General features: G+C 43.9%; 1 protein-coding gene across 5 annotated transcripts in view; it reads left to right on the top strand.

Annotated features, from left to right (window-relative positions):
* Positions 1-14966, top strand: part of LOC133486209 (leucine zipper putative tumor suppressor 2 homolog) — a 55950-nt gene that overhangs the window by 30096 nt on the left and 10888 nt on the right. For 3 of the 5 annotated variants that reach the window (XM_061791023.1, XM_061791025.1, XM_061791024.1), the window contains 7 exons: positions 4433-5077; positions 7174-7803; positions 8442-8564; positions 8827-8973; positions 10051-10539; positions 11532-11636; positions 11775-14487. In XM_061791023.1, the coding sequence (XP_061647007.1) occupies positions 4466-5077; positions 7174-7803; positions 8442-8564; positions 8827-8973; positions 10051-10539; positions 11532-11636; positions 11775-11957 (2289 nt within the window). In that variant the 5' untranslated portion in view covers positions 4433-4465 and the 3' untranslated portion in view covers positions 11958-14487. Of the gene's footprint in view, positions 1-4432; positions 5078-7173; positions 7804-8441; positions 8565-8826; positions 8974-10050; positions 10540-11531; positions 11637-11774; positions 14488-14571; positions 14783-14966 lie in introns of those variants that run through there. The other 2 variants (XR_009790962.1, XR_009790961.1) reach the window with 2 other exon arrangements.

The raw sequence follows: 14966 nt of genomic DNA, 5'->3' as shown, positions 1-14966 counted from the left end.
GCTGCGGAATAATGTGCTGCCGCTTTGGGAATTGGCTGGCGGTATTAGCGGTCTTATAATAATGGGATTATTTGCCCATCACAGACCCTGCTAGTGTGTCTTGTTTTTAGAGAACTACCTGATAAAGCTTTCTTCTGTCATGATCCCGGGCAAGTTGGTAGCACTCAACCACCTTCAGTCGCTGTCTAAGGCAGTAAGCCTACCTCTGAGACATTCAGCATCATTTAATAGTTTTAGAGTGTTAGGAGTGCCCCCGGGTTGACCCCATGATTGCTGGCTGCGACGCGATTGGAGTTTATTTTTAAACGTCGACTCAAATGCCTCGCCAAGAGATTTGTCCCATGAAAAACTATCCGGACGATTTCGTGCTGTTAAGATGTTTTCTATTTTTAGGGCAGACGGCAATGTTTTTCTTCTCCCTGTCTTGTTGTGCTGTTGCCAAAGGATGATGCATGTAAGAAGGACTGTGGAAATGGACTCAGACGCCGCATTCCCACCCAGAGTTATAGGAACCTTTAGTCACTGGAACTTGCAGTTTCTGGAACTTAAATGTTCTAATCATGGTGCTTTTTAACCACGGGACTTTTACCCTGGTCACTAATAGTATAGTGGTTCATTTGCCTGACTTTAGGTTTGAGTTCAGATCCCACTCAGTAGTGCTGTGAATGGTTTTCTGGCTCCTTTTGTGCCCTGTGATTGACTGGCATGCAGTCCAGGTTGGAGTCTGCCTTTTGCCTGAAGTCACCTCGGATTGGTTCCAGCTTCTTGCAACCTGCAACGGGATAAGCGGCCCCCCGAAAAAATGGATGGAATTTTACTCACGGAACCTTGGACCTGTTGTCTAAATTTAGTTCTGCAGCAATATGTCTGGAGGCCCCTGGAAAAAAGGCCCCGCTTGAAGTACGTTTGAAATGTACAGGAATCATTCGGACAGGGTTTGCACCTCTGAACATATCTGATTGGATGACTTCATTCATTCATCTTCCGTTCCGCTACTCCTCACTAGGTTCGCGGGCGTGCTGGAGCCTTTCCCAGCAATCTTCGGGCGAAAGGCGGGGTACACCCTGAACCGGTCGCCAGCCAATCGCAGGGCACATGTAAACAAACAACCATTCGCGCACACATTCACACCTAAGGGCAATTTAGAGTCCTCAATCAACCTACATGCATGTACACAATGTGCCTTAGGAACCTTTTGACTTCAAGGAACTACAAGGTATAAAAGTTCTTGAAACTTTAGGTGGAAATGTCAAATGTCAAATCAAAGGTTCCTGGACCTCACGAAAGAACTAGCCATCGCGTCTTCTTTTGGGCCAGATAAATTACCCCCAAACTAAATTTCTCACAGTCAGAACAAAATGGTCCCCAAAGGTTTCTTGTTCCGATTTGCTAAGAGATGGTCCAAAGGACTTTGCCCAGGGAGGGAAGACTTCAATCACTTTGCAACATCAGAGGGGAAATTAGCTTTTGGGATTTATTGCCCGAGTGGCCGGAACAAAACCAGACCCTCAGAGGTCACAGTGGCGGGAGGGCAGCTCACATCCACTCCTCAGGGGGTCAGTGGGTTAGCGCTCAGGGGGTCACACTTGACGTTCTCACAAGATTGTTAATTCTATGATCCCCGCCTGAGAGGTTCTCTTCAGGGGCCGGGAGATGAGCGGTGGCAGGGATAAAGGGATAAAGCGTAGAAGGTGGTCTCGAGGTGTTATTGTTTTGGGTATAGGAAATGATCACATCGTAAACATTTCGTTAATCGTTGTGGTTCATGTGCAGTCACGAAGCCTGCCTCAGAGAAATGAAAAACACAGGTGGCCGATCAATTACAAATAATTAGGCAGCCTCGTGTTTTCTTATCGAGGGCCGGATAGCGCGACTTCCACACTGTTGACCACCTTCCTGGAGTTATTTTAGTTCGATTGTTTGCTCAGTTGAAAACTACAGTAGCTTTTTCAGGAAAGTATTGTTGTTGTTTCAATGTTTTCAACATCCGGTGCATAGATTGTCCAAGATTCTTCAAACATCTCGCCACCACAGCCAACCTAAAGACGTTGCGTCTGGAGAGATAAGAGAACGTATTGGAACAGCGCGGCAAATTCCTTTATTTTTCCTGTAAAGTGAAAGCATTTGGGTTCAGACAAGTGATCAGCATTTCAGCTATTATTTCCAGGTACACTGATGCCTTGACTTACAAGTGCTCCAGTTGAGGGTTTTTTTTTAAGTTACAAGCCGTCGCTTGGTCGATATTTTTATTTGATTCCCCTCGCCTTTCTTTTTGTTTGTTTGTTTCACTTTGTGTTGTAAGCTAACATTTGGGATAGGATCAAGGCACAGCTATGCCGCTACTTGAGCGAAGTGACTGAAATGCGTCGACGAATTGACTGCAATGGCATCGCATGTGGGCAAGGAGTGCCACTTTTGCTAATGCTCTTTAAGCTGTTAATTAAATGGGACAGTCAAACACATTAATACAAAATAACAACACTTGGAAGGAGCTGCTGTAGGCCACAACTCACGCCGAGACACTCACACACAGACCTGCCAGCTCGACTCCGGCTCCTGATGTCACTCAGTAGGCCACCACCCTTAGATGAAACCATCCAACACACGGATACTACATTGCCTTCTAAAGTTTCATTAGTTTATAATATCCATTCATTTATTTACATTCTCTTTTGCTTTATTATGTTTTCATACAATACTTCTTTTTTTTTTTTTTTTTATTGTAAGTCAATGTCGTCAATGATTACTTCCATCTTTTGTTGTACATTTTTTTCCTTGTGCTTAAGCAAGATTCAAACATTTCATGTGGATTTTGGCGCCATCTTTTTCCACTGGTCCCGACTGATGTGTTCCATGGTGCCACGATGGTATTAGTTCTGGCAGACTGTGTGCCCTTATATCTTCTGTGGATTATTCCACTTGGCCAGACGGATTTAGGCTTGGCACGACAGGCTGAGGATGTGTGTTCACCCGGGCAGCCGACACCGATAATGCTATCTGCAAACGGAAAGACTTCATCTGCTGCCACGCTTACAGTTTGAATGGCATGCACGCGCAGCATCACGTTGGCATCGTTTCATCACAAATTTCGGATCGGATTGATCAGCGATGACTTTTCGGATTCAGACGGGGACATTCCTGAAAATCACACAGCAGCTGCACATGTCGTCGATTGTGACTCATTTTTCACTAAACTCAAACTCTTTCTCTCCTCCTGCTTCATTAGTGGAATTGGCAATTAGCAGCAGCGTTGCCAGGGAGTTGCCGCTTCCAAATGCATGAGGCAGTAGAGATTGGATCTGATAATAATTTGGTTGCTTTGTTGCTAAGATATGGAATTAAAAACAAAATAATCATTGATGGCCTGGCTCATAATGTGAAGTTGACAGTCAATTAACGTGTCAACTTCGTCATCGTCCCCCCCCCCGGAAAAAAAATATGGCTTTTACAGGCAGCGATCACACCACCAATAACAAATAAGCGATGTTTATTTGCATTTGTAACAAGCGCACTCAGTTGTGTGAAGACCTCCGCCAAGGCCGAACAATAATGCCCCATTGTGGTAGAGTTTTCCTCCGAGTTTGGAAGCAGGTATGTATACGTAAGTGGAGTCGGCAGTAGTCAAGTACAAGAAGATTGGAGTTTATGAGTGTCTTCTGCTTTGGTTACAAAGTCAAGTCCCCTCCAGTCCTGTAGGTGGCGATGTAATTTCTGAAACCATCAGTACTATACAAAAGCACAATATCACAGCATGCAACTCTGCCACATAAATCATCTCGAGCAGTTCAGAATCAATATTGATCCAATAACATGGGAAAAAAACAAATGAAAGAAAATACATCATACTCACCAGAGATGCTGAATAGTAAATGTATTCATGTGTGCAGACGGCTCCAAACGTGCTTTGCTCGTCGAAGTTGGTCTTTACAAGTTTCACCTCTGAGGAAAAAATGTCATCATCATCACGGGCCAACGAGTTGACCGTGTGAGGACAAATTTCAATTGTATCAGTTTACAGTTCCATTGCTAAAATAGTTCAAGTAACATCAGCCAACACTACTGATTCTGAAGGCTCTGAACAAATTATAAAGACATGCCTACACAGAGGCTGAAATCTGATTGGACATAAAATCCAACTTTCACATGCTTGAAGCAAGCCAGGAAAAACAGTATGAAATGAAGCAATGCACCGTTGGGAATCTATTAATACAATTTCATGGAACAAATATTAGAATGTAGGTCAGAGCTTCTGATCGCGTTTAGGCAAGCAGAGAAGGCCTTGCTCAGCCTGACCGACCGACCGCCATTGGTTAGCATAGGTAGGTAGACTACGACGGAAATCTGACTGGTGTGCAAATTCAGGTTATGTCGCAGAACTCTGTCTTACACCGAGGAACCCCTGCAATGTGTTTTCTCCTGTCTCTTAACACAGGGTGCGTGGTGTGGCTAACGCCATCGCAGTGCCATGGCTCTGGTTCAAGCTCTTCCTGTCACTGACCACTCCAATCCCGGTGTCGACGTCCAGCAGCGCCAGCCGCTATCCTCCTCACGCTCCCCGCCGGCCTCCCGCAGCTCGGCCAACGCTATGGGTTCCGTAAGCAGCCTCATATCCGGCCGGACGTACCAGGAGAGGCACTGCCGAGCGGCCAGCGAATTCGCAGCCAAGGCGCGGCGCTCCACGCCGGCTACCAGCTGCTTCCGCCTCCAGGATAACACCCTCCGCAGCGCGAGCTCCTTGGAGCAGCTGCTGGTTATCTGCAACCAAACGCAGGAGCGCCACCCCCAGGCCCAGGTTCTACCTCCACCGCTGCCCACTAAGAAGCAGCCTCGGCCAGGCAACTCTGCAGCGGCGGGCGGCGGGGGTGGAACGACCGCCAGTGCTACAGGCGGCGGGGTTAATAATAACTTGGGATACGTGAGCAGTGAAGTGGTCGCCGGAGACTGGAATGACAACCTGGTGGCGGCTGCTGTAAGTCCCTGCAGCGACTCAGAGGACCCACGGGACAATAGGACTCTGAATGGCAACATAGGAGGACCCCCCCCCAAACTCATCCCAGTTTCCGGACAGCTAGAGAAGGCAAGTGAACCTCCGTTTATCATGAGGTGCAGACCCACCGCCGTTGGGTGTAATTCAGCAATATAGAGACTTGTTCGCCTTTGCTCAAAAATCTACGATGAAGTGGGGGCGCAAACGTTGAGCCACAATATAGCCTAAGGCCAAGGAAAACGTATAGCGCCACCTGTTGTTTTGGTAAAACAGCCTGTATTTTCATGTTAACAGTTTGATTTAAATTACACATAAACAGGCTTCACTCCGTGCTTCCATCTGAGCATTTTTTTTTTAAATCAAGAGTCCTCTAATATTTGTTGCATTAATATAGTCGTTTTTCACCCAAATAGGTTCGTCAAAATCTTTTTCTTAATTTCGTATTTATTTTAATGCATTCATCGCATTGAATAATTGATTGATTAATTGCATCTATATAATAAAATCTGATTTATTTTATTCGTCATTGAATAATTGATTAATTAGATGTATATAATCAAATAAAAGAAATCATTTAAAATGTATTTCATTAAATTATAACTACATTAATTGTAAATAATGACACAACAATGAAAATGTATTTTACATGTCTTGTGTTCATTTGGCGCATTTAATAATTAGCTAATTGATTGAATGAAAAATAGTAAAAAATACAATTGACATTTTGTATTTATTTTATTGAATAATAGGTTAGTATAATAATAACTAAGTTACATTTTTTTAAAATTTGTTATTTTGTTGTGATAATTTTACATATTTTAACTTTTGTATTTGTTTGCCTTCATCTATGAATGATCAGTACATTTTAAAAATCTAATTGAGCCCACTCTTAGTGTATTTTTATAGATTTTTTTTTTTTTAAACATTATTTACAATAATATTTACACTGTGCAAATCAGCGCGTCTGTTCGTTGACCGCGACCTCAAAGATCCTCTTCAATTAGAGCATCTCATGAAGCAATTATGTGGACGTGGGTGTTTTTGTGGTGGATTACCGCCGCCGTCTAATTGCCGATTTATCTCCGTTGACTCAGGAAGACGTTTGGTCACTGAACGGACAGGTTCAAATAGATCATTTGACAGCTACTCACCTCACACTGTCAGAGCTCGCGTTCATTCTATGACCAAGAAAAAAACAAGCTTGCACCCACTTTGTCTCTCCTCCGCTGTGCTCCGTCCTTTGTCCTTTAATAAGATTTTCTCTGCCCTGTCCTTTTTCCCTCTGTCTGCTTTATTGTTAAAAGTGTTTTGGCAAAGCACCATGCGGATTTCTTTTGCAAAGAATATGGATATCTATATATAATTTGGCTTTACACGATCAGGATTTTTGGGGCCGATCACCGATCAGCAAGTTTAAAAAAAACGATAACCGATCACCGATCCGATCACAAGATGGAGCAACGTGTCTATTTAAATGATCTGTTCATTTACTGTATATACTTGTGTACTTAATTGCTCCAAAAATATATTTACAATAAATAATGTATCCTTGTTGCTCTATTTATGCCAGTGAGGCATAGTGACAGACGGAGCAAATGAATGGTCTTCTATTAGATGGCAGGAAGTACATACAGTCATTAATGTATCCACTTTTTGTGACATTTTTGTTTGTTGGTGTGCCGTGAGATTTTTCAATTGTAAAATATGTTCCTTGGCTCCATAAAGGTTGGAAATCACTGCTCTAGTCGGATCGTGGAATAGAAATTATTGGAATAGAAACCAATTTTTGCCACCGAAGTACTGTATATAAACGCCAAGTACGCTTTTCAACGTCGTCCAGCTTGTTTGTGAAATTCAGGTTTGTACACCACAGTAATGACTTACAAAACCCTGTTGATGGCGACGTTGCTTCACTTGGGATTTGAGACCGGCACAGCTTTTGAGTAGAAAAGAAAGATTAGGGGGTAAATCTCAGCCGGACAGGACATTTAAAAAAAATACAGAAATAAAAAAATAAAAAAATGGGGAAATATTGGCTTGACAACGCAGTTCACAGAGTGAATAAGGAACTCTTTGTAAAACAGCCACTCGTATTCATGCGGTGAGTCAGCGTCACTCACGGCGAATTTCTTAGTTGCATATCTGTAAATAGCCCAGCTTCACTTTTATCATTTTATTCTTTTCAGAACATGGAGAAAGTGCTGATCCGTCCAACCGCGTTCAAGCCTGTAGTTCCCAAGAATCGGCACTTGGTGCATTACCTGTCTCCGCGACCGGCGGGCTGCAGTCTGTCCGAGAGCCAGGGCAGCCTCAACCTCCTCTTGCCCCTCGCGGGGTCCACCAGCGGAGCAAACGCGGCCACCAGCGGCAGCTCCGCTCTGGAGGAGAAGCGGGACTCCTTCAGCGGGGGGCGCAACGCTCGCAGCAGCCAGTCCTGCTCCATGTCGGACTCCGGAAGGAACTCCCTCTCCAGCCTGCCCACTCACAGCAGCACAGGCTACAGTTTGGCCCCCAGTGAGGGCTCCAGCTCCGGGTCGGCACACCCAGAGGCCGGGCAGGTCCTGGTCAGAAACACTTCGGGCGGAATCGGGATTCACGGTCACTCGGATAGTGGACGTTCGTCGTCCAGTAAGAGCACTGGCTCGGGGTCGCGCGGGCAGCCCCTGTCGGACAGCGGCTCGTGCGGCCACTCGTCGCCGCCCGTGGAGGGCTACGAGGTGGTGGTGAGGGACCTGGAGGAGAAACTGAGGGAGCGCGACATGGAGCTTCAGCATCTGCGGGAAAATCTGGACGAGAATGAAGCCGCCATCTGCCAGGTGAGACCCGAGGCAACCTAATCACTGAACAAAATGTGAGCGGTAGAAAACCACTTCATCGCGCTAGGGCTGGGTTATATGGCCATAAAATAGAATCTCTGATTTTTTTCACAAAAATACAATTTAGATGTTTCCCCTTTGTTAATAGAAAACCTACGTGAGTTTTGCTGTTTCCCCTTCTGGGATTTGCTGCATTTCTCCTGATCCCAAGATTTTCACTCGCAGACACTTCCACAGTACAGCAATATTTTTTCTTTAGCGATGCATTTGTCCCTCGCTATTTGCAGGTGTAGGGACCGAGCCCTACGACCGATCGCAAAAATCTGCAAGTAATTGACCTTCCCCCTAAAAGTTTTATAATTGCCTGTAGATGGCACAAGATGGCAGCGAAGAACTACTTTTCTGCTCGACAGGGATAGGTTGTGAAAAAAAAATGCCCTTTTTTTGTTTTAGTCTATAGTGTACTATTCACTTAAATGATGGTGCGCTATTCTCCAGTTTATTATTCATTGCTAGCTGCTAGCAGACCCTCAGTAACGAATTATGTTCCAAGCATGTCATTGTTGGCGCCGAGATATGAACCGATGAAATCAGTTACATTGCGCTAACCTGGGAACCTCCGCCCTTTGCCTCGAAAGGTGTACGAGGAGAAGCAGCATCGCTGTGAAAGAGAGATGGAGGAGCTGAGGCAGAACTGTGCCACCAAGATGAAGCAGGCCTCTCAGAAGGCCCAGAGGACTCAGCAGGTCTTACAGTTACAGGTATGCTGTTTTACTCTACACATTCCTATCAGTGTCCTTTTGTAATCCACCTACGCTCATATTATTTACCTTAATGTCGGATTATTTGACTGTGTAGCAATGGAGGAACAGTTTTATTTGGATTGCAACATCTCAACATGGAACAAAAATATCATCTCGACAGAAAGAGTATCCAGTATATATTGGGTACTGGATTCGATTTTTCAGGAGACAAACTGTCTGTATAAAGCCAGCAATGCTAATTTGCCGCATGTGTCGTCAGGTATTTCAACTACAGCAAGAGAAAAAGAAGCTCCAGGAGGACTTCTCGTCGCTGCTGCAGGACAGGGAAATGCTGGAGAGGCGGTGCGCCAACATCCAGCGCGAGCAGACGCAGCTCGGCCCACGGCTGGAGGAGACCAAGTGGGAGGTGAGTCCATTATTATTTTTTTTTAAAGATGATTCTAGGGCAGGAAGCAACAAAACCCTTTTCACGGTTAAAATGAAGATAACATTGCATGCAGAAAATCTTTTTTTAACTTTTATACTATCTATGAAAAAATACAGTGTGTTGCATTCTTTCAAATCAATGACCTGCTACTGTAGTGGAGATATTCTTATCAGGTTGCCGTATTCACGCAGCGCACGATGAAGATGTGTGTGCGTGCATGTCTGTGTGTGGTTTTCTACATGGGAAAGAGTCATCAAAATCCAGTGAGTGAAAACAAAACCTCAATAATCAAACGCCAAGCACTTCCTGTATGGTGCTTTTATTTTGACACACTTCCGGATGGAGAAAACAGCACCTTTCCACGAATTAACGTCACAAAACATACTCTGGTATTACGCATGACAGTGAATCCCCGCTATTCCCGAATAATAACCGACACGCCCCTCTCAAAGGGGCTCGGAATTGCATATAGATAGGACAAGATGGCGGCAAAGCGCCTAAAACGGACAGGATCATCAAGTACCAACGCCATGCATCTAGCATTTACTCAATTTATGGATCCATGTTACACAAACAATTGTATTCTGTAGTTAAATACAAAATTCATCATTCAATCATAATTCAATAATTCAGTCATCATTTTTCATCATAAACAAACCACCTTCACATGAGGCTCATCAGTCGTATTAGCTAGCATACTAGCCTAAATAACACACTAGTATGACACGATGTCACACATGGGCAAACAAATATGCACCCTAGCACTTTGCACAAGCTGCATCAAGGCATTAAACTCACCTTTTGGAATTCACACAAAAATACATGTTAGGGAATTCAGGCAAATTGTAACGGCACGGGCTATTGTTAGCTGTATCAGAACTGAAGCAAAAGCATTACGTTTGCCTTTTGACTCAGTGAATTCAAACCTAAAACCAGCACCACCAGAACCAGCGAATAGATGAGCTTTTCAGCGAACAACACAAGAGCAATTCCCTCAAAAATTCCGGGGCATGTTCGGTCGTGTGTTCTCATTGTGTCGTTCTGCGGCGACTGCAGGTGTGTCAGAAGTCGGGAGAGATCTCCCTGCTGAAGCAGCAGCTGAAGGAGATCCAGTCTGAGCTCAGCCAGAAGGCCGGCGACATCGTGGTGCTGAGGGCGCAGCTGAGAGAAGCCCGATCGGAGCTGCAGGCCAGCCAGGCTCGCTCTCAGGAGGCCCAGGCGGCCGTGCGCACGCGATCCCTGGAGCTGGAAGTTTGCGAGAACGAGCTCCAGAGGAGGAAGAGCGAAGCCGAGCTGCTTCGGGAAAAGGTATCGCGCCTGGAGGAGGAGATGGTGCGCCTCCGGGACTCTCTGACGGCCGGAAGCGTGAAGGCTCAGTGCACGAGCTTGACCCTCTATCAGGGTCGAGGCGTGTCCGGGAGGGGAGGGCCCAGCCCCTGTGCGTACCGCGACGTGGACGACTGTCACGCGGCTTGGGGAGGAGAGAGCGATGAAGCCAAGGCACTGAGGCAGAATGCAGAAACTCTGCTGGGACTCAAACAACAGGTTTGTCTATTTCCAGCCGTGTCATGAAAACATTTGGTATAGTGACTCAATTAAACACATTTCAATCCGTTGATTCATCAGTCAGGGGGCGGAGCCTAGATCTTGGGCTGATGAACTGGTATACCCACTGTTTTTATTTTGTCACATTCCTTTGCACCTGGCATTTACACCGTTACTCACAAATGTGTGTCTTAATTAAATATACAATGAGTTCACTGCAAATGCGTAGTTGGCGGGTGAGTGCTTGACTCCGCCCATCTACAAAAAACACACTATTGCTCAATTGTCTGGTCAAAAGCAACCAGTGGAGCACAAGTTTTGCTTGTGACAAAATGTTTCACACTCGGTAGACAGACTTCTAATTGAAGGTAAGTTGTTGAAATACGTCACACTTTTGAACCTGTTGCTCTTTGAACTCTGACTTGCGCTGCTCAGCAAAGCTGTTTGGCCATACTGTTCCCTCCTGCGGTCTGTGCGGCTTTGCGGACTTTGTTTAGTTTGCGGTATCTTTCGGCTTGCTCTGAATGTCGGCCCTGTCAGCAAAATGTTTCCACGTCTCACACCGGGCCTCTTTTTCCGTAACAAGCTGTGGAGGAGCGCGAAAGCTTGTGGCCATTTTGAACACAAGCTTGGGAAAAAGGCGCCGCCCACTGCAGAGCACTGTGGCCTGCTCAAATGACATGCCTTACATTTTATTAACACTCAGTAATCTCTGCAGTTGAATTAATAATGAACCATTCTTTGAGGACATTTATATATATATATAAACCAGTACCGCTGATGGTATACGCTACCACCAAATACAGTTCAGTTGTATTTAACTTTTAAGACATTTTCATTCATTCTGTAAGAACTGTTTGTTTTCAAACGTTTATTTCGATGCAATTGTCATTTAACCATTATGTGCAATACATTCTAATTGAATTGACAAAAACTTGGTGTTCCAGCTGCAAAAAATAAAATAAATATAATGTTTGTGTGCTTTGTGTCAGGTGGACCGGCTGAAAGCTGAGCTCATGTACGAGAGGCGGACGAGTGAGGAGCAGCTGTCTCGATTCCAGGATGAACGCACGGTGTGGCAGGAGGAGAAGGCCAAGGTAAAAAGTCCTTCTTCAATGTTTACTCATTTTTCACAACTGGTGAGAATACTCACACTCTGCACGCCAGTCCTTCGAAGGACAGATACTCATGTAAAAAAAAAAATAAAAAAGAACAAATCGACTTCTTTCCCTCAGGTGATCTGCTACCAGAAACAGCTGCAGCAGAACTACATCCAGATGTACCGGCGGAACCGCGACCTGGAGCGTGTGATGCGGGAGCTGAGTCTGGAGCTGGAGAACAGGGACATGGACGACTACGAGGTGCACAGCGGCAGCAACGACATCCACTTTGAGGAGATCACCGCCACGGAGATCTAAAAAGCGACACTCACACAAGAAAGAGACACGAAGCGAACACCAGACCGAAAAAAAACAAAACCACGACGTCTGGCTTTACTCCTTGAGCGGCTCCCAAAGGTGCGTTGTTCCTTTGCTGCTGCCACCCCTCGTGATCTTTCATACAGTGTTTCACCTGCACTTTTTTTAGAAAGAATTTTACTCCACCACTTAAAAGTCAGCACAAAAACATCTTCTTCTGAAGCGTTGCGAAGAGTTCCAATCAGGGTATTATTGAGCATTATTGGAAACAGCAAAAAAAAATAAAATGTGGGCCACGTGCACATTTTCTTCCACTAAACAACGGGGTACAAGCATGCATGTCGTGTAATGTGATGATAACGCCCGATACGTCTGCTACTTAATGTTGTGTCGTGTATTTTTAAGGGGAATATTAGCCTGAGCATGCTAACGCTGGTCCCTTTCAACTGGTAGTACCACCCCAGTCCCTCGGGAGGGCGATAGTGAGCTACACCGCAAGCTTTTCACTAATACCACATTTCTCTACCCGGCTCAGTTTGGTGCGCTTGTTTTTCCACACTTTGAAATTGCGCCAAACTGAGAAAAAACCGCATCCGTCGTCAGTGAGACAACAATTGCCCAAGGTAAAGAGCCAATTGTATTCAAGAGGAGACTGTGGGCATGCTGCAGCAAAGACAAGATTGTGGAGTATAACAGCAGAAACAGGGTATGCTAACATTAGCATGTGTTTTTCATTTCAAGCTTTGTATCCTCAAATGTTACACTGATGCTCAACCAATCAGCAATCAGCAGTCAGCAGTGGGTTACAAGAGACACTTGGCACCAGCATACGAAGACCACGAATTTGAAATAGTACAGTGAACCCTCGTTTATTGCATTCCAGACACATCCGCACTAGGTGAAAATCCACGATATAGGCCATATTCCAAAAAATAAAAATAATAATAATATTTAAATAAAAATGATCTCACTCAAAACGAGCGCCCATAGAGACTCAATTATGTTGGCACTGACGGAAGCAGCATCTCATCACCAAACCACCAAAACACACTCGTCAATTAATGTTGCGCTTTGGTGGCAAACGAATATCCTCACGTCATCAACTTGGCCGAACATTTTTATCAAAGGCTAACGCTAATCTGTGCTGACGCCGCAGCTCTAGTTATTATAGACATTAGACTAAAAGGCCTCGCTCACAGACAACATTTTAAAAAGTAGGCGCATAAATTCATATTTACACGGTTGTTTAATTTCACACTTGAAGGGTGGGCAGGCACTCCAGAGACGCAACTATTTGGATACAAATATTCAAAAATTAATTTGTTCCCTTTGAGAGAAAGGCTGTGCAGCATCGGGAGTTGTCAGCAGGACGTTTCTGATTCTTGCTCTCTTAGTCTGCCTTCGTCTATTTTTAGCAGCGTTAGGAAACTAAAAATGGAGTTTTTTTAGTCTCGCTGCTGCTTCTTTCTTCTTCTTCCTCAGGCTTCTGTTTGAACTTGAGGTGGGCTTCTATGCACACTTTTTGTTTGTTCCTTACAGCAGGCTTTTTTTGTGTGTTTTTTGTTTTTTAAGCTTCCAGCAGTCCAAATACACAATCATTTAAACTTGAGTCTTCCAAAGCTTTGTGAGCCGGAGCCTATGCCATCGGAGTTGGGACTGGACAATTGGACAATTGAGCCTTGAGTGGTAACTAATACCCATTTTTGGGATGTGGGAGGAAGCTGGAGTACCTGGGGATAACCCAAACTGAGATTCAAACCCCCAACCTCAGAACTGTGAGGCAGACGTGCGACATCAATAGCCCCACCGCGCTGCACGAGATTTTCTCCAACCGCTACTAAATTGGAGCCACGTTGTACTAGACCGGCTTCACGAGGTCAGCTTTAATTCTTAGGATTTTAATTATCCAGCATGAGAGAACTGAAATGTCATAGACTTAAAATATATATCAAAAAGGAAATCTATAGCAAGAAGATTGTATATTTTTATATACATATATGAATAAAGCACCTACTAATATTTGTTCTTGTGGTAGCACCGGTGTGGGTTTCATATGCCAATTCTATATATCAATGTCTATAGATATATATGCAGTAGACTGCGAAGCTATAAAAACGTAAAGCAAAGCTCAGAGGAACTGTTTAGAGAGAAAGCCCACAAAATGATTCAGTTAGTAATCATTTTGTTCATATTTTCTCATCAAGATACCTAGTACGGCCCTCGGAGGACTTTCCCGACTGTTACTTCTGTTGCGAGTGTAAATATGTAAAAGAGTTAATAGTATAACACTTTATCTCGGATATGGACATTTCAAATGTAGCCACTGTGACTATAGACCAAAGTGACTCATTACTATTACATGTTGTTTGTTTTGTTGTGGCTTCTTTTTATTATCCTTTTATACATTCGCTTATGTTACGTCACACTTGACTCATAAAGTAATAAAGATGTGGTCCACGTAAATGTGGACGTTTTGTTGTATGAATGACTTGTGTTTTTTTCAGTAAAGAACAAGCTGTCACATCTTCAACCTGACTCTTGATGTTGGTTTGTTTTGTTTTTTGGGATGGTGAATGTGTATTAACAATTTCATATGCCATATTTCCTCATACAGTGGCCAGGCAGGGGCAGTTTATTTACTCCACTGGAGAAAGTGTCAGACATCTATTAGGGGTAAGGCATTTGTTTTTACATATGCATTTTTGATAACAAATATTGAATGAGATATAGATTTTACTGTCCATAAATAAATGAGAATTTGTTCTTTCAAAATTAAGGGGCAGTTTATTTACTCCCCTGCAGAGAGACACAGTCATCTATTAGGGGTAAGGCATTTACTTTTCCAAATGTATTTTTATATTAATGTAATAATAATAAATGGTGATGAATGATTTTATTTTCCATAAATTAATAAGAATATGTTCATTAAAATATGAATTTTCTTTTGCATAAATGAATAGTCTTCATTAAAATTGAAAAACTAAAATATCTAATAATTAAAATCATTTG

The sequence above is a fragment of the Phyllopteryx taeniolatus genome, chromosome 11, assembly GCF_024500385.1.
Source record: "Phyllopteryx taeniolatus isolate TA_2022b chromosome 11, UOR_Ptae_1.2, whole genome shotgun sequence".
Classification (NCBI taxonomy): Eukaryota; Metazoa; Chordata; class Actinopteri; order Syngnathiformes; family Syngnathidae; genus Phyllopteryx; species Phyllopteryx taeniolatus.
This window is presented reverse-complemented; position numbering and strand designations above follow the sequence as displayed.